The sequence below is a fragment of the Lissotriton vulgaris genome, chromosome 5 (genome assembly GCF_964263255.1).
Source record: "Lissotriton vulgaris chromosome 5, aLisVul1.2, whole genome shotgun sequence".
In the NCBI taxonomy this organism is placed as follows: domain Eukaryota; kingdom Metazoa; phylum Chordata; class Amphibia; order Caudata; family Salamandridae; genus Lissotriton; species Lissotriton vulgaris.
The window spans coordinates 243,838,283-243,863,976 of NC_141693.1; the positions used below are offsets into that span (position 1 = coordinate 243,838,283).

At 46.0% G+C, this 25,694-nt stretch overlaps 1 protein-coding gene across 1 annotated transcript in view; it reads left to right on the forward strand.

Annotated features, from left to right (window-relative positions):
* Nucleotides 1-25,694, forward strand: part of LOC147710591 (CDK5 regulatory subunit-associated protein 2-like) — an 883,251-nt gene that overhangs the window by 90,625 nt on the left and 766,932 nt on the right. Inside the window, exon 7 of the mRNA XM_086921269.1 lies at nucleotides 8,245-8,399. Within this exon, the coding sequence (XP_086777395.1) occupies nucleotides 8,245-8,399 (155 nt within the window). The remainder of the gene's footprint in view (nucleotides 1-8,244; nucleotides 8,400-25,694) is intronic.

Genomic DNA, 25,694 nt, shown 5'->3' on the forward strand with positions numbered 1-25,694 from the left:
CAACCGAAATGTTTTCACAGCTTTAGTGCGGCAGGGATTGTCAGGAGTTGTCACATTTCTACTAGTTATGCCGATGATCAGGGAATAGCGTTTATATTCATGCCTCTGTCATTATGTACCACCTCATGGGGCAGCTCGTGACTAACGAACACTTTCAATTTGTTGCACATGTCACCTTGTTTTGCTAATTCCTAACCTGTTTGGAACATATCTTCAAAGCAGGATGGAAACAGATTTTAAAGGGATGCTGAGGCTTTAAATTCTAAGGGATTCCACCCATTTATGATACAGCATCTATGTAGCCATAGCCTTAGGTGCTAAAATGAAAAGTGTCCAAGACTATTGTCAACAATTGGGCGTGTCAAAGATCAGAAGATAGCGTCGTGTCTAGCACTAGGGCAGTGACAGGGTGAACAGGAGCGAAAATGCATCTGCAAAACTACACCCAGTTATCTGTTCAAGAAGGGAACAATATCTATATAATCTCTAAAATTGAAATAAAATGATGTGGATCTGTGTGAGTGGTCGGTGAGGCAGGGCAAGGTGAACCAGGATGTGTGATTGCAGGCGCTTTTCCAGGTCCCTGGGGACCCAGCTGAGAGGAAACTACAGTGGCTAAAGTGGGAGCGTGAATAAAACTCAGGAGCAGGCTCCGGCCTGGTTGAGAAGATCATAGCGGACACCAGGCGTGGCCCTGAGTCAGACAGTCGACAAACTACCTGTGCTGGGCAGGTAAGGCCCTAGGGCTGTGAACCTCTCTAGATAGGTTTGGAAGGGGGCAGTGCTATGCCAGTGCGGCTTGCACCTATTGAGGGTCTCTGAACCACGCAGTATGCTGCATCCAAGTGCACAAGCATATAAGCATTCTGCAACCAGCGGTGCAACTATCCACTCTCCCATTTAAGCCTGACCAACCGCCGGCATTACCCCCAGTCCGCCTGCATGCTTGCCAGCCCGCTCGCCTGCCGCCTTTCTCTGCTGTGCTCTACGCCACTCAGGTCTTTTGAAATATAGAGCTACCGCAAGGAAAAGGCAGATGGCTCTACAATGACTCAACTGAACCAGTTTAATTTGCTGACCTATTCAAGCGAACGCAAAAGAAATTAGTTCTTTGCTCTATAGAGTTCAAAGCAGCATTCGACGGCGGTGACCGTGGGATACTCTATGAATGGAGAATCACCGTACAAGTAGCTACGAGCCATCAAACTGCTATATCCGAAAACCTTTGCTGCTATGACTTACTTAGCATTGATGCTCTTTATTTAGGCTATCATTGAATTGACTTGTGTGTTTTAGATGTAATATTGTTGCAGTTTTTAATTAACTCACATAATAAAGAAATCTGTATCTGCTAATATGAGTCACCAACAATCTCACTTCATTTAGTCTTTTTTCCCAAAGATCTGTTCATTGGTAACTGCCATATTAGTTGTCTCAAATAAGTATGAATATTCTCAGGTAGTAATGATCACTGGTGCTTCATAATGCATCCACCTTAGGCAAGAGAGGCAGTGCTTTGACCAAAACAGTGGCAGGTTGCTTTTCGGTCCTCATCTCTCAGTTCAGCATGCAGTTACAGAATTCTTGCAGTGATGTTTCTGCTGAACTGCCTTACTTCCATCTAAAGCACCATAAAGCCTATGTGTCTTATTGCGTAATTTTCCCAGCCATCTCCCGTTTGTTATCCGTAAAGATAAATAAAATTCAGCCAAAACACATTTCCTTTCAATGGAGTATTTACCCTATGAACAAGGCGGTTCTCATCAAGTTGTAACACTGGATAAGTCTAACCTCAAGTGACAACACTCTCAAATCTCACTATGTCATAATATATTAAGCAAAAAAACAAGGCAACAATCAGTTGTCTTTTTTGAAAATGTAAATGCACCCCATTATTCAGTGATATGTGGAACCCCACCTTTAGCAGCATTATCTTGAAAAAAATGTTTTCTGTAAAACTGTTTATATTTGGAGATGTTTGTGAACATTTGTTTATGCCCAGCTTGCATTTGGTCCTCACTAGGCTTGCAAACTTTAGACTCAGCCTCACAAAAATCCTGGTTCTTTCCATTTTGAGCTATTAAGTCACATATTTACTTTGTTTTAAATCCTAGGATCATAGTACTGTTGCATGTTTCCAGCTAGCCTGTAGCTGTTGTACAGATGGTGTTTCATTTTCCTCTAGAATATGCTGTCATAAGTAGGAAATTATGATTGGGAGGCTTGCTGGTCCTGTGACTGCAAAGCAGGCCAAATCATCACCCTTCCGTCACCAAGCTTTACAGTTGGTATGAGTTTCTAGCAATGAAGCCTGTATTAGATTTTATTAAAATTTGTAGAAGATTACAACCAGACAGCTACATTTCAATGTCATGTGCCCAGAAGTCATTGTTAAAAAAAACTGTGGTTCATTCAAGTGCTGTATTGCAAACCAGAGGCGTTCAGCAATGTTCTTTGTGGAAAGAAGTGGTTTCCTCCTGGTTAAGCTTCCACAAAAGTTATTCTTTTTTAGTCTTTTCTAAATAACATAATCTTTAACTTTAACATTTAACATATTGCGAGAGGCCTGTCGATCCCTTGTCATAGCTTTGGGGGGGTTCTTTGCGTTCTGCAGGAGCATCATATGGCCTGATCTTGGTGTGAATTTGCTGAGATGACCACTCTTGGGTACATTGGCAGTCTTCTTGAACTTTTTCCATGTGGCCATCTTTCTCCCTGATATTGCTTAGAAATGATTTAGAGTTCTTGCCAGATTGTTGACCTAAAGATGAATTGTTACTGTAAAGATGAATGCTCCAAACCAAACTGATAAGTTTCTGTTTTTTTATATGAGTGATGAGACTTAATGATAATGTTTTATTTTTTTATATTTGTTTATTGAACAGCTTGTAAAATACACAATAGGTCCCCTGCAAGGGGCCAGAACTCACATCAAGGATCACTAATAGTGCAAGCATTTTTTGTTTTCCCATAGAGCAAAATAACAGCCCTCAGAACTCCCCACCACCCTCCAACCCATTGTCCCCCGCGGAACTTAAAAGAAAAATACTGTGACCCCCAACTAAGCATCTCATCACATTTGGCAGTATTACAACATATGACAGTCCCAAGAATGGACACATCTAGTGCATCAAATTACAGCATCTATTGTAAAGATATGCAGAGAGAGAGGAGCCCAAAAGTCTTTAGGCCGTGAAGTTTCAGGTAATTCCTCAGCATAGATCTCAAATTACTCTTTGCAATACGGTAAATCTCGGATCCACTTTTCCAATGTTGGAGTGAATCTAGAGCCCCAGCACTGCTCCACCGCTCTCTTAGCTAATAAGGTCGAAACAGCTACCAGTCTTCGGTTGCAGGGTTTAGGATCCTTTACCCAGCCTAATGGGCAAACCCCAGGAGTATAGAGCACGGGTTCCGACACCACATTCGTTAGCATCTTCGTAACCTTACCCCAAAAACTGTATATACCTTTACAATTCCATTTGAGATGCAAGAAGCCTGCCTCCCCCTGCCCACAACTAACACAGCAGGAGCTCTCCCGCAGACCAAAACGCAATAATCCATCGGGGTATAGTATAACTGTTGCAGGTATTTAAAATTGATACCAGTATTTTTGTAAAGTGCACAGCTACTTCCGAAGTGGTGTCCTTGCGCTGGGGGCCCTCGGGAAGATTAAGCGAGCTATTGCCCAGAGTCACATTGTGCTGGGCTAACCTGCCGGCGCCGGGGATCGAACAGTAAACCCTGTAGTCCAGAGTCAGGCACTCTGGCCGCTGCACCACACCTCTTCCATGCGAAGGTTACAATTTGCAGTTATTCAGCCATTTGGGGCACAGCAAAACTTCCATATATCCGGTGACAGTGAAGTCCCCAGTAGTGCCACCAATTTGTTATAGGAAGGGGAATCGAGCGGTTCTCTTTCCTTAAGGGACGCAGTATACAATTTCATGATCAGGCCTGTGCGATCCGTACCTGCAAACACCGCCTGCAGTGCTAACAGCGGCTTGGGCTCTGCTGGGTAATCGGGGTAGATGGTCGCCTGCCGCACGCGCACTTAAGTGAACCAGAGCGTCAACCCCCAATCCCTACCACCCTGTATGTCAGAGAGCGATCGAACTGGCGTTGCTTATAAAGGTCCCCTAATTGTGTTAGTCCCACTGCGCCTAATACCTTAAGGGCAGCAGGCTTTTTTGAAGCAGAAATATCTGGGTGCGCAGCGAGCGGTAACCTTGTGGAGTATAGATACTGCAATTGAGCACAAGTCAAAAGTATCTTCCACGCCCATGCCGTGCAAAGAACGAGGTTGATTTCAGTTCTAGGTCCACCACCCCCACCATATAAGGCGGTCGCAGCAAGGACCATTGGAAGGACAGCGTCAGCTTCAAGTGATACGTGCAGCTGGAACCATTATGGGAACAACCAATGATGTGCAAACTGGGCCTGTGCTCAGAGATAGTATAAGCGCATATCTGGGGCTTCAAAGCCTTCCCGCTCGAACAGTAATACCAGCACCTCCCAGCTGCATTGAGGCTTCTTGCCACCCCACACGAAGGAAAGCAGTGCTGGCTGGAGTGAGTTAAACACCGCAAGGGAGGCGGATGGGAATATTAATTAACACACTTCATAATAATTAAGCAATCAAGTACACTTGTGTAGCATTACCCGAGTTAAACCACCTTGTACCTGAATTGGAAGCAGTGGAGGGTGCACTTTTTCACTGAGAGGCTTCCGCATGTTTAAAAAGAAAAAAATATTATTAGAATGATGACAAAGCAAAATATGTGTGTTAATTGATACATAAGGTTAGATTTATGTACTTTGCGTTGATGAAGACTAGATTAACCTCAGAAATGTATTATTTAAAGCCAATAATTCTCCGGAGACTGCACTTTGTTTTTTGCATCACTGCGGGTATGAATGTAGACTACAGATTTATGTAGCACAAACCTAATTAGATAGCAACAAAGTGATGTACACATGGGGAGGAGCAAAAACAAGTGTTCACTGACCGGGAGAAAATGGACAGGGTGAAGGTGAAAGAGGGATGCTTGGGTCAGGGGTCAAAGGATGATATCTATCCATCTATCTATTGGGTTCATTCTTCAGGTACCAAAGATCCCCAGACACCTTAACACCCAAAATACATTTCTGCCTATGGTCCACTAAGAGTTAATTATTTCTGAGCTTATTTTTAATATTGTACTAAGTTATTGAAGGCTCCATATGTATGGGGTAGGCTTGATCATCTTGCGATCCAGCATATAATGTTAAGAAATTCAGCTTACTTGTCCTTTTTTTAATTTAAACCCTGTAATTGCCATCTTTTTTTTTAAAGTATCTTTTTATTAAACATAAACAAGTAAAATAACAGTCGGCATCAGCACATTTGTTATGTATAAATGACACAATGGCGATTACAGTTATGAGACATACATGATTGCGTTGATGATAACTTATCATTGAAGGGGATAATGGTTCCTCCTCTAAGGAGTGTACAGGGGCCACACAAATCTCTCCCCTATAACCGTTCCACTTCGACCATACTGCGGATCACTTCCTGGGGCATCCTCGTGCCACATATACAGTCTTTTCCCTGAACATGCACCAGTTCAGACTCCTTTTCCAGGAGGGCAGAGTTGGAGGAGCAGCCGCCCCCCACAGCTGGGCTAGATCTCGTTTGGCTACCATTGCACCCAGCGTAGCCCAGAGCCTCTCCAGACTTATTAAATCATTGAGTCTCCACATATTTAAGAGACCTCTTTTAGCCTCTGGACGGATGGTCTTATGTAGCACTTCTTCCATCACCTCGTGTGTCTCCTGCCAATACTTCTGTATCTGATCACATTCCCATAGTATGTGGAGGAAGGTACCGGCGTGTCCACAGCTGCGTCTGCAATCTCCCTCCCCCTCTTCCCCATGTGGACTAATTGGGGCCAAGTGATGTATGTTTTGTCCAACATTTTGAGCTGGACCAACCGAAGACGTGCCGAGGTCGCCACCTCCCGAGGTGAGACGACCGCCTCCCGCCACTCTTCATCATCAAACTCAAGTCCATCTCTCCCCCAACTCTCACGCAGTCGGTCAAGAGGATCGGGGGTGTTGTTAATCAGTTTCTTGTATGAAAGGGAGATCACTTTTTGTGGAAGGTAGCCGTCTAGTAAACAGTCTTCTAATGGTGAGGATTCAGGGGGGACTGTGCCTTTTTGTAAGGTCGCGGCGATAGCATGGCGAATCTGCAGGTAGCGGAAGAATTCTGTACCTGAAAGCTCAAATTGCTGCTGGAGCGAGGCAAAAGTGACCATATCACCCTTCACCCAAAGATCTCCCAATCTGGATAAACCGATCAGGTCCCATTTATCAAAGCCTTTTGTGGTTTGGAGATCACCAAGCTGCTCCGAGTACCACAGAGGCATCTCCAACGTGCGCTTTCGATCCCAACCTAAGCTTTTGGTATGCCAAATCAGAACAGAGTGTTTGGTGGGGCCGGTGAGAGAGAGTTTCCGGGGGTTTGAATACAAGGCTCTATTTTAATTCCCTCCAGGGAGTAGCCATCTATCCATGGTGAAACCCGGGTCGCCTGGGCTGACGATAAGTGCAGTGATTGATGGCAGCCAGGTAGGAGGCCCAATAATATTTCCAAATGTCAGGGAGACTGATACCTCCGTCTTACCAATTCAGAACTAATTCTGGAGAAGCGTGGCTCAATGGTTAGAGTGACAGACCCTGATGCAGAGGTCTTGCCCGGGACCAGGGTTCAATTCCCGCCTCGGCGGCTCTTGAACTCAATCTCCCCGGACCTGATAATTCTCACCTCGGTGCATAGTCTAATCATGGGTCCCACTCTGTGACTCTGAGCAAAAGCTTGCTTAATCTCCACAACGGCCCCAGCAGCGCTTGGATGCCTGGCTTCACCTTGGGGGTGCCCAGGAGTGGACATCTCACAGGAAAGCCAGGAAGGGTTCCACAGAGGTATGAATACAGCGCTACGAGACCTCTGGGTAGAAGGCGCTATATAAACACATTTACACACACATTTACATTAGTGCGATACTGGGCCTCCTCTCCCATAGCAACACTCTCTGCCGCCCTTCGATTTCTCTAAAGTATCGTTTTGGGATCGGGTCTGGGTAATTTTGCATTAGTGCGATACTGGGCCTCCTCTCCCATAGCAACACTCTCTGCCGCCCTTCGATTTCTCTAAAGTATCGTTTTGGGATCGGGTCTGGGTAATTTTGCAAGGCATATAGCAGACGGGGCAGGGACTTCATTTTATATAGTGCAGCTCTGCCCAACAGAGAGAGCGGGAGGTTCCTCCAAATAGCGACATCACTATTGAGTTGCTGCAAGGGTGGGAATAGGTTCCGCTCATACCGGAGTTTAGGATCTGCAGTGATAAAGATTCCAAGGTAGCAGAAACCATCTCTCACCGTCTGCATCGGACAATTTCTGAGCAGTGGAGGAGACTCATCTCCCAGGACATATATGAGTGACTTGCTCCAATTAATCGGATAGCCTGAATATTTGCCAAATGTTGTGAAAATATCCAACACACAAATTAAAGACCTTTTGGGGGAGGCTAGATAATGGACTACATCGTCAGCATAAAGCGAGATGCGGTCCTCCCAGTCTTCCGACCTCCGCAGTTCGCGAAAAATCGGGTCTGCACGGATCCAGGCCGCCAATGGTTCCAGGGAAAGGACAAACAGCAGGGGAGACAATGGACACCCCTGTCTGGCCCCTGGATGCAGCTGGAATGGGTCTGATCGCTTGTTATTAACTACCACCTGGGCCAAGGGCTCCGAATAGAGATGTCTAACCCATGCTGTAAAGACAGGCCCAAACCCCATTTCGGCAAGGACAGCTAGCAGGTACGGCCACTCTATGGTATCAAAAGCCATGGAGGCGTCTAGCGATACTATGACGGCCGGCTCCTTAATAGTATCAACCCACCCCAGTACTCCATGAACCCTACGTAACTTGTAACTTAAGGGCCGTGTTACGGTGGGGCATAAAGCCTGACTGATCCGGGTGGACCAGTGCTGTTATCACCCGAGATATCTGTGTGACCAAGAGTTTGGCAAGGATCTTGGGTTCCGCATTCAGTTGGGAGATGGGTCTGTAACAAGTGGATTTGTTTCTGGGCTTCCCTTCCTTGCCATCTTTGATGATATGTTAATAATTAATTCACTGTCAACGTTTTAGCTGATTTTTTGTATTGGGTAACTGTTTGATTTTATATTACAGGATCTAAAAACTGCCCAAACAAATGTGGAAGCTGTCTCTGCATTACTAGAGAACGAGAAAATTCTAAGGATGCATTTGGAACAGAAAATGTCTGAAGTGCCACCTGCCGATGAGTTAAAAACTGACACTGCTTCAAGACTGATCGAAAAGAACAGGTCAGTTATTTGAACGTGAATCAGTTTATTAACTCAGAGCAGGAAATGTTATGAATTCTCCTGAGGTAACTTGGGCATGCGGGATTCTTACCCTGCGCATGCTCTAAGTACAGATGCACTGAAAGTAGCATGCAGATTGTGGGATGTCTTGACTTGATGGGTCTTGGTGCTTCTTGTTCATTTGATTGATCTAAATGATATCCTGAGCACTCTTGGCTACAGAGTGACTGTGAACAATAAAGTCATAGTGTCTTGAAAAGCTGCACGAGAGCCTGTGTTAGCAAGGTGTAAGAAATGTTTGCACTCAAAGCAGCTGCTAAATGAAATGCAGTGACAATGTATTTTATTTCTTGTTTTTAATTGACACATTTACTGAAAAAATATATGTAGCAGCATTCCATATAGGGTTTTTTATTTTGTAGCCAATGTGGCTAAGGTACTTCATACATTTTGGTTCACATATAACTGAAGTGGTGAAGATGGATTGCTTTTATGAAGGCTTGCTTAAATAAATTAACTCCATATTAGACCTTGAATAAAACAGTCAAATTCCACCTCCATCCCCTTCAAATACAACCCTACCTAGGAGCGATCCTCCAATCACAACGGGGGATAATTTGCCTCATTACTGCCAAGATACAATCCTTCCAGACACTAATTCCCCTGTTGCAACCACATCAACCGGTAACAGTGAGGACAGCCATTCTTCTCCTCAGTATGATAGCTACATGTATAGCCCGGATCACCGGGCGTCGTGGATTGATCAGTGGAGTCATGTGTCAGAGTGTGGAGCTATGTGTGGAAGAGCGGCCCGATATCTCTGGGGCGGGATGTACGGGGCTGTAGGTTGGCATAATCTTCAGCCAGTCTGAAGGAGTGGGTGATCTGTCACATCCCCAACCTAATGCTATCTCTCTCTTGCCCAGCAGCAGCGCAATAAAAACCTGGTGGTGAGAGGTGAGAAACAAATGGCACATTTTGTGTATAGCCCAGTTGGTCCACTAGGGGTCCGGTGTCCTAGTGTGTTCGGACATGGCAGATATGTGTGTGAATATAGCCACCCAATAGGAAGGTATTTCCAGCAAGACCAGGTTAGATGTGCAAAGTCCGCTCCTGTGGCGTGACATTTTAGGCAGTTATTTAATCTGGAATGATCAAGTTTGGTGATTCCTACTAGGGAGAGATAATATCGGTGTAGGTACTTAAAGTGTAAGAGCTTGTGTCTCTGATTAATAGAAATGTTTTCATTAGTGCGCAACAGTAGCTCCATATCTGGTCTGTTTGTGATATCCCCTGCACTTCCTCCCACGTTCCCAGTACCCATGGTAGAGTCTGAATGTCATGGGGCCACCGTCTGTGGCTACCATTGTCAAGGGTGGGAAGTCGTCGGCTGTGAGCGGAGAGGAGGGCAAAAGAGATTGCAGAGTGTTCTGCCAGCTCCTAAAAATGAAGATGTCCATGTAGGGGATATTGCATACTGGTGCAATTTCTGTCAGGTGTAAAGCATGGCCGTTGGGGAATAAGTCGCACATGGTGGATAGGGAGTATCTCCCGAGCATGCATTTAACTAGTGCCTCCCACATGAGCAGGAGCCACGGGTTGTCTGCGAGGGAGAAAGCGCCTGAATAGAGAGGACCCCCACCTAATGATTGTCGCATCTTATGCCATGCACAGCATGTTGTGGAGACCATTTGAATATCCTGAATCTCCAACAGTATACCCTTGGATAGGATCTGTGAATGTGAAAGACCTTCTAGTTGTGCACATTCAGGGAGGATGTATTGAATGCTGGCATCAGGGTGGTACCAACGGTAGGTGTAGTGGCATTGGGCAGCGCGATAGTAAGAGTAGAAATCTGTTACTCCGAGGCCCCCACACTCGCAAAGAAGAGTATGGTGTCCCAATAGATCCTAGCGGTACAAAAAGGGGTGGTGATAGACGGAGCATCTGAATCAATCAAACACTCACACCCAGTCAAAAGATCTGGGTTTAATCCATCACCGTTCTTTAGCCCACTCTGCCACCCCAGTTCAGACATGGCTATATGCAAATCAGTCTGACCCTGTGCCTTATGGGAACAGTCCAGCCCAAACTGCCAAGCCATGTCTTCCCTGGACCGGAAACAAGCTTCCGAGGACCGGTTCCTGGCATTCCAGCCGTCTTCAGCCCGGCTTGCTTGAATCCAGTGGCAAAGTGAGCAAGGGACTCACGTCTGAGCATACCCTGCCACACTTATGGCGGCCAAAAGCGGTACAAAAGGGGGTGGTGATGGATGGAGCATCTGAATCAATCAAACACTCACACTCAGTCAAAAGATCTGGGTTTAATCCATCACCGTTCTTTAGCCCACTCTGCCACCCCAGTTCAGACATGGCTATATGCAAATCAGTCTGACCCTGTTCCTCATAGGAACGGTCCAGCCCGAACTGCCAGGGAAGACATGCCAAGCCATGTCTTCCCTGGACCGGAAACAAGCTTCCGAGGACCGGTTTCTGGCATTCCAGCCGTCTTCAGCCCGGCTTGCTTGAATCCAGTGGAAAAGTGAGCAAGGGACTCACGTCTGAGCATACCCTGCCACACTTATGGCGGCCAAAAGCGGTACAAAAGGGGGTGGTGATGGACGGAGCATCTGAATCAATACCAGGCACTGTAGGGTGCTACGTAGTGTACAGCAGAAAGTCTACGGAAGAAGAATATTTGTGAATAAATGTAGAACCCTGGGGAGCACCACCATCTTAATTATATCCACTCGACCCGCCATGGAGAGTGGTAGTCTGGGCCATCTGTCCACTTGTATCGTGAGGGATGCCAGAGTCAGGCCGTAGTTGCACTGAGAGATCTGATCTCTGTTTCTGTGAAGGTATTTGGTGCCGTCTTCTGCCCATTGGAGGGGGAGTCTGCAGGTAATGCTCAAATGGTATCTGTCAGTGGGAAGAGCTCGGATTTTGTCCAATTAATACGTAGTACTGAGAGGTTTCCAGATCTAGCTATTTCTTGCATAACTGGTGGCATATTATCCTGTGGGTGCCTAATAAAAAGCAGATTATCGCCTGCCTATAGAGAAAGCAATAGGGGACCGTGTGTTAGTTGTAGCTCGCAGTGTGAGTGACGTCTTGGAGGAAGCAGACCAGTGGGTCCATTGCGGCTATGAAAAGAAGAGGGGCAAGTGGGCATCCCTGTCTGGTGTCCGGGGATATGGGTAAGGTGTCTGTAAGTACGCCGTTCACCCGCAGATGGGTTGTCGGTCTGGTGTATATAAAAGCATAATCAATGCGAGGAAGTGGGGGGGGGGTATACCCAGTTTACATAGGAGGGCACGTAAAAACGGCCATTCGAGCGAGTCCAATGCCTTCTCAGCATCTGGCCATTCGAGCGAGTTGAATGTCTTCTCAGCGTCTAATAGAGCCACTGCTGCTGGTGTATTAGAAGAGGCTTCGTTGAGCAGTGCAAATATAGTGTGAAGTTTTTAGGGAGGTCGACCGGCACAAAGCCAGATTAAGCCGGTGAGATAAAGTGCTCCATCAATAAGGCTAGTCTAGTAGCAAGTATCTCTGCTAGTATTTTGGTGTCTAGGTTTAGTAGGGAAGGGGGTCGATTGGATGCGCAACTACTGGGATCCTTGCCTGGTTATAGCTGTACTGTCAGGACCGCCTTGCGGAACGTAGGTGGTAGCTCCCCTGTATCAAGCGCCTTGTTGTATACTGCTAGGATTCACAGGGCTTGCTGTTGTTTAAAAGCTTTATAAAAGGCTCCAGTCAGTCTGTCCAGTCCTGGTGCCTTGGCACCATCCTGTGCCTTGATAGCTTGTCACCTGTTATAGGGCCAGGGGATCACTGAGACGTTCCATTTGTTCTTTCGTTAGCCTTACCATCTCAATCTCCACAAGGTACGAGGCGATCTCGGAAGGGCTTTCTGCAACACGCGCTGTATACAAGTCCTGATCATATCTTTTAAATTAATTCAGGATATTTTCCATGCCTATGACGGCATCTCCTGTAGTGGAGCGGGGTTCCACTATATCGCTTTTTTGCGTAACTGGGCGTAGTAGGCGAGCCAACGCTCGTCAAGCTTTGTCCCCCGCCTCGTATTGGCTGGCGCTGGCATGTGCTATTCACAGCGGTTGTTTTTTCGGGATCTTGTAGTTCATTCTCAACTCGGAATTGAGTGTGGATGTCTCGCAAAACACCTCCATGGTTAGAGATACATATTCCTCAAATATATGCCTTGAAGGCCTCCTATAAGGTGGCCTGTGTGGTCACCTTGTCTGTGTTAAGTAGTCTATAATGGCAGTCAATAGCTCACTATGAAATACCAGCTCTTGCGTGCATCTCCCTCCAATCGCCAGCTGTATGCTGCTGGGCAGTCGTATGGAATCTCTAACTGGAGGAGTACTGGACTGTAGTCTGACAACTTCCGGGGAAGGACTGTAACTTCGGAAACCCACAGAAGGGAACTCGCTGACAGGAACCAGTAGTGTATTATGGTCCAGTTGGAATAGGGGGAGGAATAGAATGTGTAACCAGATGTATGTGGATGGGGTGTGCACCAGGCATCTAACAGAGAGGATGTGTCAGTGATATGTCGGAACATTCCTCTAGTCCGAGGTTTGTCAGCAGGTTGTGCACTAGTTGAATATGTCCATAGGCAATGTGGCATATTGAGGTCTCCACCTACCACTATACGTTCTTTCTCAAAACTGTTCATGTGGGCAAGTAAGTCTTGGAAGAAATCAGGGTTGTCTACGTTGGGGGCATAGAGGTTGACTAATAGTACCTTCTTATCTTCTAGGGTGCCTTGTAGCAGTAGGTAGTGGCTGTTCGGGTCAGCGTAGTGGGCATGTTGCAGGAATGTGACGCTTTAATGGATCCGAATGCAGGTGCCCAGAGAATAATAGCGGTGGGAGCCCCATTGCTTAGCAAAGACATGATCACTTCAAGGGGATAGGTGGGTCTCCTGTAGAAAAGTGATTTTAATATCATGTCTTTGTAGGTAGGAGAGCACCTGCTTGCCTTTTCGCGTGTTGTTGATGCCGCAGATGTTCCATGACATAGCAGAGAATTTTAGACTTTGAGCTGGCATGGATGCTATAAATGTCCTATTGTAGAGATGGCCTGGTTGAAAGTATTCTGTAACGGTTTGTGTACATTATTGTGTGGTGCGATATTCTGCAGCAGAAGACAGTTATTATTATTATTATTATTATTATTATTATGTTTCTTCTATAGCGCCAGAATCTACCCCCGAAGGGGTATCTCCGCGCTTGCCTTGGGAACCCGTCCTGGCTTTTCCCTGTGAGATTGCCCCTACAGGGCATCCCCAAGGTGAAAGCCAGGCATCCCGCCGCGGGGGGCCGTTGTGGAGATTAAGCAAGCTTAATGCCCAGAGTTGCAGAGTGTGAACCCATGATTAGGTCAGGCACCGAAGCGATAATTATCGAGTCCATGGACATTTGAGCTCAAGACCCTGCTGCGTCGGGAATTGAACACTGGTCCCGGGTCTGACCTCTGCTTCAGGGTCTGCCTGCTCTAACCAGTGAGCCACACTTCTCCAATTGACTTACTAACACATACTAACAAAAATCCCACATACCCTTCCCCCACACCCACACTATATTGACTATCATCATAGCAAATCCTTTTCAAACTACTAATGCAAAGAAACAAGAACATTTCCAATACAAAACAAGCTGTGATCACCATGGGGGGGTAAGGGGGTGCGTGACAGCATTTTATCCTCGGTGGCCCATCTGGAATGGGTGCTTACTATACATTGGGTATGCAACTGCTAGGAGTGAGTGACAGCTGCAGTCTTGTGTACTGTTCAGATGGGGTCCAGGTGCCTGGCATTGCCATCTATGGATTTACAAATCTCCCAGTTCAGAGCTCTTGAATTTTTGTTGTTGTAAGCTGCAGGGGACTAGCGCCCTGAATATTCTGCTCCTGAATTTGCAGACATTGAACGGTGAGATGGGAGGGATTCAGCTATGATCTCCATGCAGAAAGCAGCCACGTCTGCAGGAGTGTCCATGATTTGAGGTGAGGTTAAGGTGCTGGGCAGTTGGGAGATCGTGCGTGGGCACTTGACTTACCACATCGCACGTGTCCCTGTGTATAACTCGCCGTTGCTGGGGGTTCAGTGATGTCCCGCAATAGAGTTTCCAGGTCACCCTCTCAGCGCGTTCATGGTCCAGTCTTCGTGAGGTCCGCTCTTCCATGACCCACAGTGACTCGCAACGGGCCGTGCTTGCTGTGTTAGACGTCTCCCGCTGGCCCACGTAGTTGCCTGTTGTCATCGCTGGGGATGGGCCTCCATCAGTGTTTTAGTTGTGTGGCATGCGAGGGGAGCTGGCGCTCCATCAGACGGAACCTGGTGATCTCAGGCTGGCCCGCGGTCCCCGTCACCGATGGGACTCTGAGGTGGTGTGGACTACTCCCCGCTTCCCCTCACCATATGTATCCGCCAAACATTGGTTCCCCCTGTCTCTCAGTTTCTAGGCTTCTCCAGTTTCCCCCCTACCGCATCTCATCCTTGCGGTGTGCCGCAGGCGGTTTTTAAGGCTATTGCAGGCAGATTAGGGCTGCCGATGTCGGAGCCTCACATAGATGCGGCCATCTTAGTGGCAGGCGCGGACACATCTCCTCTAACTCAATATGACAACATATAACTGTAATTTATTATGGCCTAACTTAGTAGCATCGTTTATAATTCTCTCTGCTTACACAGGTAGCATCCCTTAAATCTCGCTTAGTGAGTGAAGTCAACAAGTGCACAAATACAGAATAATATCTCAAATCTAAATGTTAAGAAGGGAGATCGAAATGTCTCAAAGGTATTATTTGCATTTATTTAAGTATTTATCAATTAGAGTAGTGGAAATACACAGTGTGAGACAAACAAAGAGTGAGAATGCGTTTTCACATTGGTTAACGAATAAGGACAAGTTACAATGTGATGATTCACTGGGTGACATTCTACATTACATATTCAGCTCTCAACAGTGCAGCTCACTCCTCCTGCTCAGGGACTGCATGGCAATATAAACCTCCACTGGTAGTAGATCACCTCTGCTTGGTAATTCATGGGGTCAGTTATGTACCCAACTGACCTCAAATATCTCTGCCATGGGTAAAATGGAGCATACACCCTCAAAAACACATTTCACAATGTTAGATCTTTAAACCATTTCTCACTGTGGTGGTTGTCTCTTCCCAATCATGGCAACTCTACATTTTCCCATCACCATTGCGATTGCTACCAGTTTCCTTTATGCTTTTGGACTGTTTATCACATATCCTAAAAGTGCCTTGATTGAGGTTCACTCTGGGCTATTTCGGTCATATTATTTACTGCCTGTACAACGTGCGATCAGAATGAACTAATTGGGGAACAGTGCCAGGCCAGGTGCATGAGATATGGCTGTAGGGTTGCACACCAACAGCTCTGTGAACTCTCAATCATACCTAGGCTGTAGTGTGCTCTGTGTGTGAATTTAAAATGTATTAATCTATATCTCTCATTATCGGAGACCTCTTTTGACTGCAAAAAGCCCATTTGGCCTCTGAGATCTCAAAGCTCAAGTTTCGTAACCACCTGTTTTTGCAATGCATGTTTTCTGTGACTATATATTCATTGCAGTGTTATAGATTGTTGTGTGTTCAGCCTGAATGGGAATGTGATCAGCCTGACTGGGTATGGGCTTGTCAGGCAAGTAGCTTCTACCCTGCAGGGTCATGTGACAAATACGGGAATAGATCATCAATGGAATGCCGCAATATGGTATGTCCATACATCTCATGAGGTACCAGCAATATCACCTACTTATTCCTGATATGTCTTGCATTTCTTATTTGTAAATAAATCATTCATCTGGTGGATCTGCCTGCTGTGTAGTTGCTGCTTTATCACTCATAGTTCACACATGACTTCTAAATGAGTTATTGATCAGTGGCATTGTAGGTGAAGAATTGTCCGGCACAACAGATACTGTGGACAGTCTTGCCAAAGCCCATGCTGTACATTTAACTTTATCTATCTCTTCATTGGGTCTTTAGAGCTTTTACAATAAAGCGATATTCTGAGGCACTTGGCCTTCTAATCCTTATTTAAGGTTCTTCTTTACTGAATGCGATGAGGGCCCAATAACCGTGCGCACTGGTGAATTCTTCATATCATAATCCCATTAATGGGGAAATTCTTATTCTGAACAACGGAGTGACTCCTTCTCCCGCATCCGTAACGCGGCTGGTCCGATAATACCCGCCGGCGCGGCAGAGCTGCTGGAGAAGGAGTAGCTCCGTTGTTCAGAATAAGAATGATGTTATGAAGAACACAAGAACTCTAAAGATGGAAGTGCAAAAGAAGGAATTTTGAGTCCTGATGAAGTCCAAGTGTGGACGAAACGTGTAGGCTGATGATTCTATGTCATATGAGTTCTTGGATCTACTGTTTTTGATAACATGGGATTATGAAATAAAAATATAACGTTTCTACTAAACAAGCTTGCCTACGGACTTTTCTTAGTGAATGCAATAATTGATTGATTACTACAGTATATACAACAACTCTCCTTTCCAATAGTTGGAAACTTATTTAAGGTTGTACTGCAGAGCATGTTTGCTATTATGGAACCAGTGGGGCGCAAACTGCGCCTGTGAAATCAGATGGTATATAAAATTGGGCGCAGCAAATCTGCCCGTCCTCTTAAAACATTTGCATTTTTCCCGAGCTTACTCTAGGCTACAAGCACATGCCAACTTTATAATACGTGCTCTGAGCAGTATTTTGGCAAGTACACTTTGACAGCAGCATCATTTTCAGAAGAGCAACTCTCCCTGCTACACATATGGGGAGCATAATCCATCTCTCTATCAGAGATGTTATTGGTGTCATACATTTGCCATAATTTACAAAAAATTATTATCTGAAAGTCACAATTAGCTTTAGATTCCTTACCTTAGAATTACCCCCAGGCCTCAGACTGGATCCGGAAAGTTTTTCGACAGCAGTACCCCTGCGCCTCAGGCGGTGGCGTTGGTTGACTCTACGATCGTCGTTGGCGTTGTAGTTGTCGGGATGACGTCGCGGTAGAGAATAATTGAGGAAGCACTTGTAAAGCGCCTGGTTACCCGAAGGCATCCCAGCGCTAAGGAGTACGCTAAACCAGATTCATAGCATAACAGGGAAAGAGAAAGGTTTTTAACTGTTTAAGAAAGTGCTGGTAATTAGATTGAGAGCGGATGGGAAGGGAGGTAAGATTCCAAAACTTGGCAACACTATATGAAAACAGGCGGCCTCCACTTCTTGTTTGTTTAATTTTTGGGACTGTTAAAAAGTATTTACCTTCTGATTTTAGGACTCTTTTAGGCTGGTAGGGAAGAATCATGACCTGAATCAACGAGGATCTTTTTCCCGCTGGTGCTTTATGGCAATGCACATAGCTTTAAATTGAATCCTCTCCTGGATTGGAAGCCAGTTTAATGAGGCTGAAAATCGTTTAGGAACATTTAAAAGCAGCCGAGCTGCACACTTTTGGACTGTCTGTAGTATTTTTGTGGTGGACAGTGGAGCTCCAAGATAAATAGCATTTGCATAATCCAGTCTCAACAGGATTAATACTTGTACTAACAGTCTTCTGGCCACAAAAGGTAGAAGGGGAAGAATTTTCCTGATCATCCGCAGAAGTCCGTAGCAGGTACCTGCCACTTTCCGCGCCTGTTCCTTAAAATCTAGATTGGCATCTAGTACGACTCCTAAGCTTTTTATATACTTTTTCGGAGTTGGGGGGGACCTAGACTGTTGGGCCACCAGGAGTCTATATTGAGGGGGGGCTGCATTGCAAAGAAGCATTTCCGTTTTACCTCCATTGAGCTTCAAATATGAGGTGTCCATCCAGCTGGCCACTTTTTTCTAGACGGGATGTGAGGGCTCCTCCTGAATTATCATTTTTGTTCAGTGAGTATTGTCTGCACAGGTGACGATCTGCACCCCAAATGGGGTGACTATGTGTGCCAGGGAACTCATGTAGACGTTGAACAGGGTGGGCCTTAATGCAGATTCCTGGGGAACTCCGCAGGTAAGGGGTACTTGTTTGGAGATACTGTCTTCCTCAAAAACTGAAAAAACTCATCTAAAAAAGACTGCAGCCATTTCAATGCCATGGTTGACTGTATCGAAGGCTGTGCTTAGATCTAATAAAATAATTGCAGCGCAGCCTCCGTTGTCAAGGATTTTCCTGGTTTCCTCCACTACCGACAGGAGAGCAGTCTCAGTGCCCTGTTGTGATCTGAAACCTGTTAGTGAGGAGTGGAGAAAGTCATTATTTTCCAAGAAGCCCGATAGGGAAGAATTTACATGCTTCTCGGCGATTTTACTTATGCCAGGAAGCACAGAGATAGGTCAGTAGTTCGCTCAGTCTTCCAGATCTAGGTTGGGCTTCTTTAGCAGAGCCTTGACCATCGTCCGTGTCCACAAGGTAGGCACAATTCCTGTGAGATAGGAGGCATTAATCAGGTCAACTAAGATTGAAGAAATGGTCTTACTGATCTTATAAAGAATAGTAGGCGGGGCTGGGTAGGAAGGTGAACTCGATTTAAGATGGGTTAAAATTTCTACTAAGGAATTCTGATTCAGTAGGGGGAATTCCTTCAGTAGGACCTGTTCCTTTATTGGATCAGTTTGAGGTACCAGCTGCTTGTCACTTTCCAGAAGGAAGGACTTATAGATAGTTTGTATCTTCCCTGAGAAGAATTCCGCTTGGTGATTACAACGGGATTGAGGGTTATCTGCGATCAGTGAGGGGACAGAAGGAATCAGAAGTGATTTAGCAATCACGAAGATTTAGCGCAGAGAATTTACTACCAATGCTATTTTCTCTTCATAATAGCAGCTTTGTGCAGATTTTATTTCTAATTTATAATGTTTAATAGCTTCTCTATATTAGGCTTTATTGCTAGATGCTACGTTTTTTCTCCGCTTTCTTTCCAATACTTTGCATTCTTGCTTAAGCTTCCAGAGTCCCAACTAAGGAGTACCAGGGATTTCTCTTAGTACCAGTTTTGATCTGGATCTCTTTTTTGGGAGACTCTAGCCAACTATTGAAAGTATCATTGGCAATTATAGGATTAGGATGGGGTGTAGGTCTTGTGATTTCCAATTCATTCTCCCATGCGTTTCATGGAAGTGTATACCAGGTCCGAATAAGTTTATTTATTTCCCTGGCTGGAGGACTTATTTCCTGCCTAGCCCACGTGAATGAGAGCAGGAAGGGATCGGACCAGGGTAATGGAATAGGTTGAAAGGCAGTCAAAGTTTGAATATTAGAAAAAATGGGGTCCAATAGATGACTTTTATTGTGTGTTGGCCCTGGGAATTTTTGATTGAACTGAAAGGCCGCTAGCCCCTCAACAAAGTCTGCTATTTGGGGGAGTTGAGCATTCTCAAAATGTATGTTAAAATCTCCCAATACCGTAAAATTAGGCAGGGAACTTGCCAAATTAGCTGCAATTTCAGGCATAGCCTGACAAAATGGACTAACAGGGCCTAGGTGGCGGTAAAGTAAAATGCCCGAAAGGGTAGTAACATGAGATACCCAGATGGAAAACAGGATACTTTCACAGTTAGGATTATTCGAGATGCGGCATTTAAGAACATCCTTCTAAATAATGGCAGTGCCCCCTCCCCGACCGACTTCTCAGTCTTGCCTCTGTATCGTAATGTGAGATGGGAGTGTTTGTATAATGGCATAATCCATGTCTTTGTCTAACCAGGTTTCCGTGAGGAATAGGATATCCGATTTTTCCTCTTCCAATAGGATGTAGATCTCCACAGCGTGTTTGGGGAGGGAGCGACAATTAAGTAAGAACATTTTGAGCTCCCCTCCCTCCACTTAGAGGTCAGACCTACGTAAAGGAGAGCAGATTCTATAATCACAACTAGGACATTGTAAAGGATAGTGCTCCCAACTTAGAGTGTTTGCACTTACTTTTGGGTTCTTCTTTGAGGTATATGAGCTGTTCGCGTGTGTAACAGAGCCTTAAATTATTGGAACCAGCAGGGTTCCTGGCCCCTGGTCTAGGTCGGGCGCAGGGCGAGCGTCGGCTCCTAATGAGGCAGAGTGAGCGTGATGATGTGGGGAGGCTCTAGTGCGTTTGTGGCTGCAAGCTGGAGCGTTAACCTATGCAGAAATAGCCAGCCCTTGGAGTATTTTTTTTGAAAACCTTTATTATATCGTTCAACACAAGATACAAAAGTAACCCTGCAGCGGCAGGGGCCTGTACCACATGCATGTAACACGGATCAGTAATGCCAATAACACAGCTCTTCAGCCGACAACCCATGGGTCCGGCAGCGGTAAAGGATAGACAATGTATTGGAAATATTTCGAATCAAGGATATGAATAAGGCTTCACTTTATATTTAACCCCCCCCCCCCCCCCCCCCCCCCAAAACAAGATGAAGAAGAAAATACAGGATAGCCGGAGCTACACATTCGGAGGTATAAAATATGCGGGTAGGTGTTAAAAGCAGTCGTGGATCAAAATAGGCCAACAGTAAAAACGCAAGCGCCATTAAGTTCACTAAAGGTAAAGAACTAAGCTACCTATCTACCATCACAGCCACCCACTCCATACCCCGCCCACTCGTATACATCAGGAGGAAACCGGAAGTTATCGTGACCGGATCCTGCGAGAAAAAGAAAAGGGGCCATAGAACACAACAAAGGCAAAATAAGAAACCCCCCTCACACCCCCACCCTGCTGCCCTGCAATGGCTATGGCCTACCCCACTAGCAGCGTGCCTGTCACCCAGAGGAATACCCGAAAGAGAGAAGAGGAGAAAAAGGGGCCATAGAACAAAACAAAGGCAAAATAACAAACCACCCCACCACCCTGCACCCCTGCAATGGCTACGGCCTAACCCACTAGCAGCGTGCCTGTCGCCCAGAGGAATACCCGAAAGAGAGAAGAGGAGAAAAAGGGGCCATAGAACACAACAAAGGCAAAATAACAAACCCCCCTCACACCCCCACCCTGCTGCCCTGCAATGGCTATGGCCTACCCCACTAGCAGCGTGCCTGTCACCCAGAGGAATACCCGAAAGAGAGAAGAGGAGAAAAAGGGGCCATAGAACAAAACAAAGGCAAAATAACAAACCACCCCACCACCCTGCACCCCTGCAATGGCTACGGCCTAACCCACTAGCAGCGTGCCTGTCGCCCAGAGGAATACCCGAAAGAGAGAAGAGGAGAAAAAGGGGCCATAGAACAAAACAAAGGCAAAATAACAAACCACCCCACCACCCTGCACCCCTGCAATGACTACGGCCTAACCCACTAGCAGCGTGCCTGTCGCCCAGAAGCATCCCTAAAAGAAGAAAGCAACAGAGGAGGAGAAACAAAAACACACACTCCCGGGCTCCCCTCCCCCACACCAGATGCAACCCCCCGGAACCAAATTCAAAAGAAAGAGCAGCGAAATACACAATCAATCCGGGGAAGTACCAAACATACCACCCGACTCCCGCAGTTCACAGGTCACAATCCCAGCAACCGATTACATTACTGTCCCGTGTCCTGAAAAGCCCCACAAGTTAACCCTGGCCAAAACGAGTGTTCACTGGAGTAGTTGTAACCCAGGCCACAGCAGCAGTGAGAACGGTAAAGCTTTCATGGAAATGCAAGTCAGTACGAACAAGCCAATTAAAGGATAAAAGTTCACAGTCTACACAAGGCAAGCGAGGAAAAGCGTGGCAGGATGATAAAACCCTCAAATAGTCACAGGTGATCTTGTTGAGGCAGTCAAGGTTGTCCATAGTGATGTTCGGCGAGATAGGGCTCAAACAGGGAACGCTGACAATGTTCACGGGCACGCGATCTGTATTATAGGGATCCGCAGCGCCAAAGGAATCCGGCTCCTGCACAGGGAACTCGAAGTCGGATATACGATGTTCCGTCGATAGCACCGCTGGCTGCGATGATGGCAAAAAGCCACCGTCCGGTCTCCAGCAAAGGTCGTCCATCGTTACAGACAGTGCCCGGTAGTTGACGATGATCTGTGAGTGAAGCGCTCTAATGGCCGCCATTACGGCGTGCAGCGGTGGCGTGCCTTTTGTCCCCTCCATCTCCTTCCGCAAGCAACAGATATGGATGCAAACCCCCGGAGGCCGGCTTCTCCGGGGTAGCAAGCAAATCTGGAGCGGACACCACCAACGGGCGCTCTCACCTCACGATGTTGCTCCTTCGCCGCTGATAAGGGCTCCCGTCCGCACCCTCACGGCAAGCTTACTGTGTCTCCAGGCGTCGGATACGGGGCCAGCAAACGATGTGACACGCCGTAGCGTTTGTGTTGCAGGCAGGATACGAAATCGCCGTCCAAAACCAGGAAGATTATATCTCCGTTCGGGAGACCGGACAAAGCCCAAGGTTCCAGCCGATGTTGTTCAATTCCAGCCCGGATGGGTTGGAAATCGAGGTCCCGGCTTCAGCTCCGGGGTAGGCCAAGAATTAAACACGACATATCTCTGTCACCCGGTATGATAAAAAGTTCGGGATTGCGCCTTCAGAGTCAGCTACTCCACACACACGGGAGTCCGGTGTGAAATCAGGATAACTTGCAGGATATACGAGCTGCTGGCGGAGGTCGGCGGAGCCGGGAGCTTAAGCGGCCATCTTGCTTGCTAGCGTAGCTCCTCCCAGCCCTTGGAGTATTGAACACAGCTCCGAAATCTAACCGGAAGGCGTGACAATGCTTAAAACAAATTTAAAAGCAATTTCTCAGCAGGTTAAAAAACTATTTTACATGCAATCCCCTCTTAGTGCTTGCTGCTCTATGCTTAGTCCCAACAACGTTACTATGAGAAAAAGCACTCCTGGCGGTCGCGTCGTCGGCTCCTAGTGAGGCAGAGTGAGTGTGATGACGCCGCCCTCGTGCGCTGACGTCAGTTCTTTCTTTTTCCACGCCAGCAAGCGCAGATCTGGAGAGAGCGGTACCCCCAATCACCTTTTGACTGACTTTTTCTCGACATTTGTTTACATCGTTTTTGAGGTCATTGACTCCTGTTGCACAAGGGATGCCCTGCTTCAAGGCTTGCAGTTCCTGTAACCGACTGATGTCAGTGACGGATCCGCACTGAGTTTGCCTCTTCTGCCTGGAGCGCGGCCACGACCCCAAGTCATGCTCTGACTGCCGGACCATGATTCCGAAGTCTTTGCGGGAGCGGTCCCGACAGCTTCTCGAGGCCCAGCAGTCTGCTCTGCACTGTTCGAGGTCCCTGTCGCGTAGGAGGTCGAGGGACCGGTCGCGTTCACTGGCATTTCAGGACTACCAGGACCAGCATGCTTGTTGTAACGCCCACATGGGCGGGACTCGTGATTAAAATAAAATAGTTCCGAATGTACCGGCTCATTTTCATCATGTTTTGCCAGTGAACAAGAGCTCTTAAGCTCGAAGCTCGAAAGGCGTATGGCTGTTGTGAGGAACTGTGCCATGGTGAACAGCCTACTGCCGGTGGCATCGAGAGCGGTAACCCTTCTGTGTGGCGGCTCCACTAGGGCAACCTGTGGTGAGAGAATTTTTAGCGGCTCGTCTGGTCGTGGAGCTGCCCCGCCGCTGCCAGCGGATCCTGGGTGTTTGGTACAATGAACACTCGCAGGAAAGGAGGGGGCCTGAGCCACAGGTGAATATTGGGAAGCTGGTTGTCATGCTACAAGGACCTTTGTTCAAACAGGATATTATTTAACATGATGGAATGAGCGACACACTTGCTTTTACAAATTCTGAGTCTGCAGGCATATCAGGGCTACCAGGACCAGCATGCTTGTTGTAACGCCCACATGGGCGGGACTCGTGATTGAAATAAAATAAAATCCGAATGTACCGGCTCATTTTCATCATGTTTTGCCAGTGAACAAGAGCTCTTTAGCTCGAAACGCGTATGGCTGTCGTGAGGAACTGTGCCATGGTGAACAGCCTATTGCCTGTGGCATCGAGAGCGGTAACCCTTCCTGTGTGGCAGCTCCACTAGGGCAACCTGTGGTGAGAAAAATAATAATAATATTAATATATATATATATATATATATATATATATATATATATATATATATTTTTTTTTTTTTTTCTCACCACAGGTTGCCCTAGTGGAGCTGCCATATATATATATTCTTGTACGAAACGCGTCTGTTCGACATTTTCACCCTGCACTTGAAAGCTGAAAATAACCAAAGACTGGCTCTGGCGTATTACTGTGTCTACGCGCTGGGTTCTGTGCTTGGATCTATGGCACGGCTACCGGCTGGATTGTGATATATATATATATATATATATATATATATATATATATATATATATATATTCCACTTGCACACGGGTAGCTCACAGCCTGTACAAGTAAGACAATGCACAGACCAGATTTCGCGGTGCTTCAAATTTGTTTTAATCGCATGCCCGCATCATAACGTTTCGGCACACAGGTGCCTAGCTCACATGACAAAGATCAATAGTGAGGGTGTTTAAAGTGCAAAGTGAAAGTGCAAGTGCCTGATTCTCATTGGGCTCAAAAAATAGAGCTAGATAACAGACTTGATGGCAATCATTGTTAAATACATAAGAGTTACGGATCTTTACAGTAAAATACATATATCAATAATTTGTAAAATACATTAATGGTACTGGAAGATATCCAACATATCTCATAAGATAAAAAACTTAAAAGTTCATTTCAATTATCACATAGAGACATACAGACCTCCTTTCAGTGTAATGTAACCCTTGAAACGCATATTCAAAAATAGAAACTAACATTTTCAAAAAAATGGAGATACCAATACCAGTTACAACAACCAATTCAGTAATTCCACCATCTATATACACATCCACTCATTCACCAACAGTTCTATAATAGTCACTCATACATATACTCACTCATCATATGTAGTGATACACCTATACATCCTGTTACACACTGACAGTATCCAAAAGTTACTCACACATGCAAATAAACTATTGAACATCCATTTATTTGCATATACAACTATACACACACTACCACCTTACTTCTAAGGAAACTTACATATACTTACTCTCTTAAACAATCACTTATAGAAACTCATACTTATTTAAACAGGAACTCTTACAATCTCTCACTCTCACATATACTAACTTATATACATCAATACTCACATATACTAGATTAAAACATATGTCGTTACTAATAAAGACAATAGTGAGACAGTCATTCACCTACTAACACACACATATACACACTCATCCACCCATACAGTCCTGCACATATGCGGTCT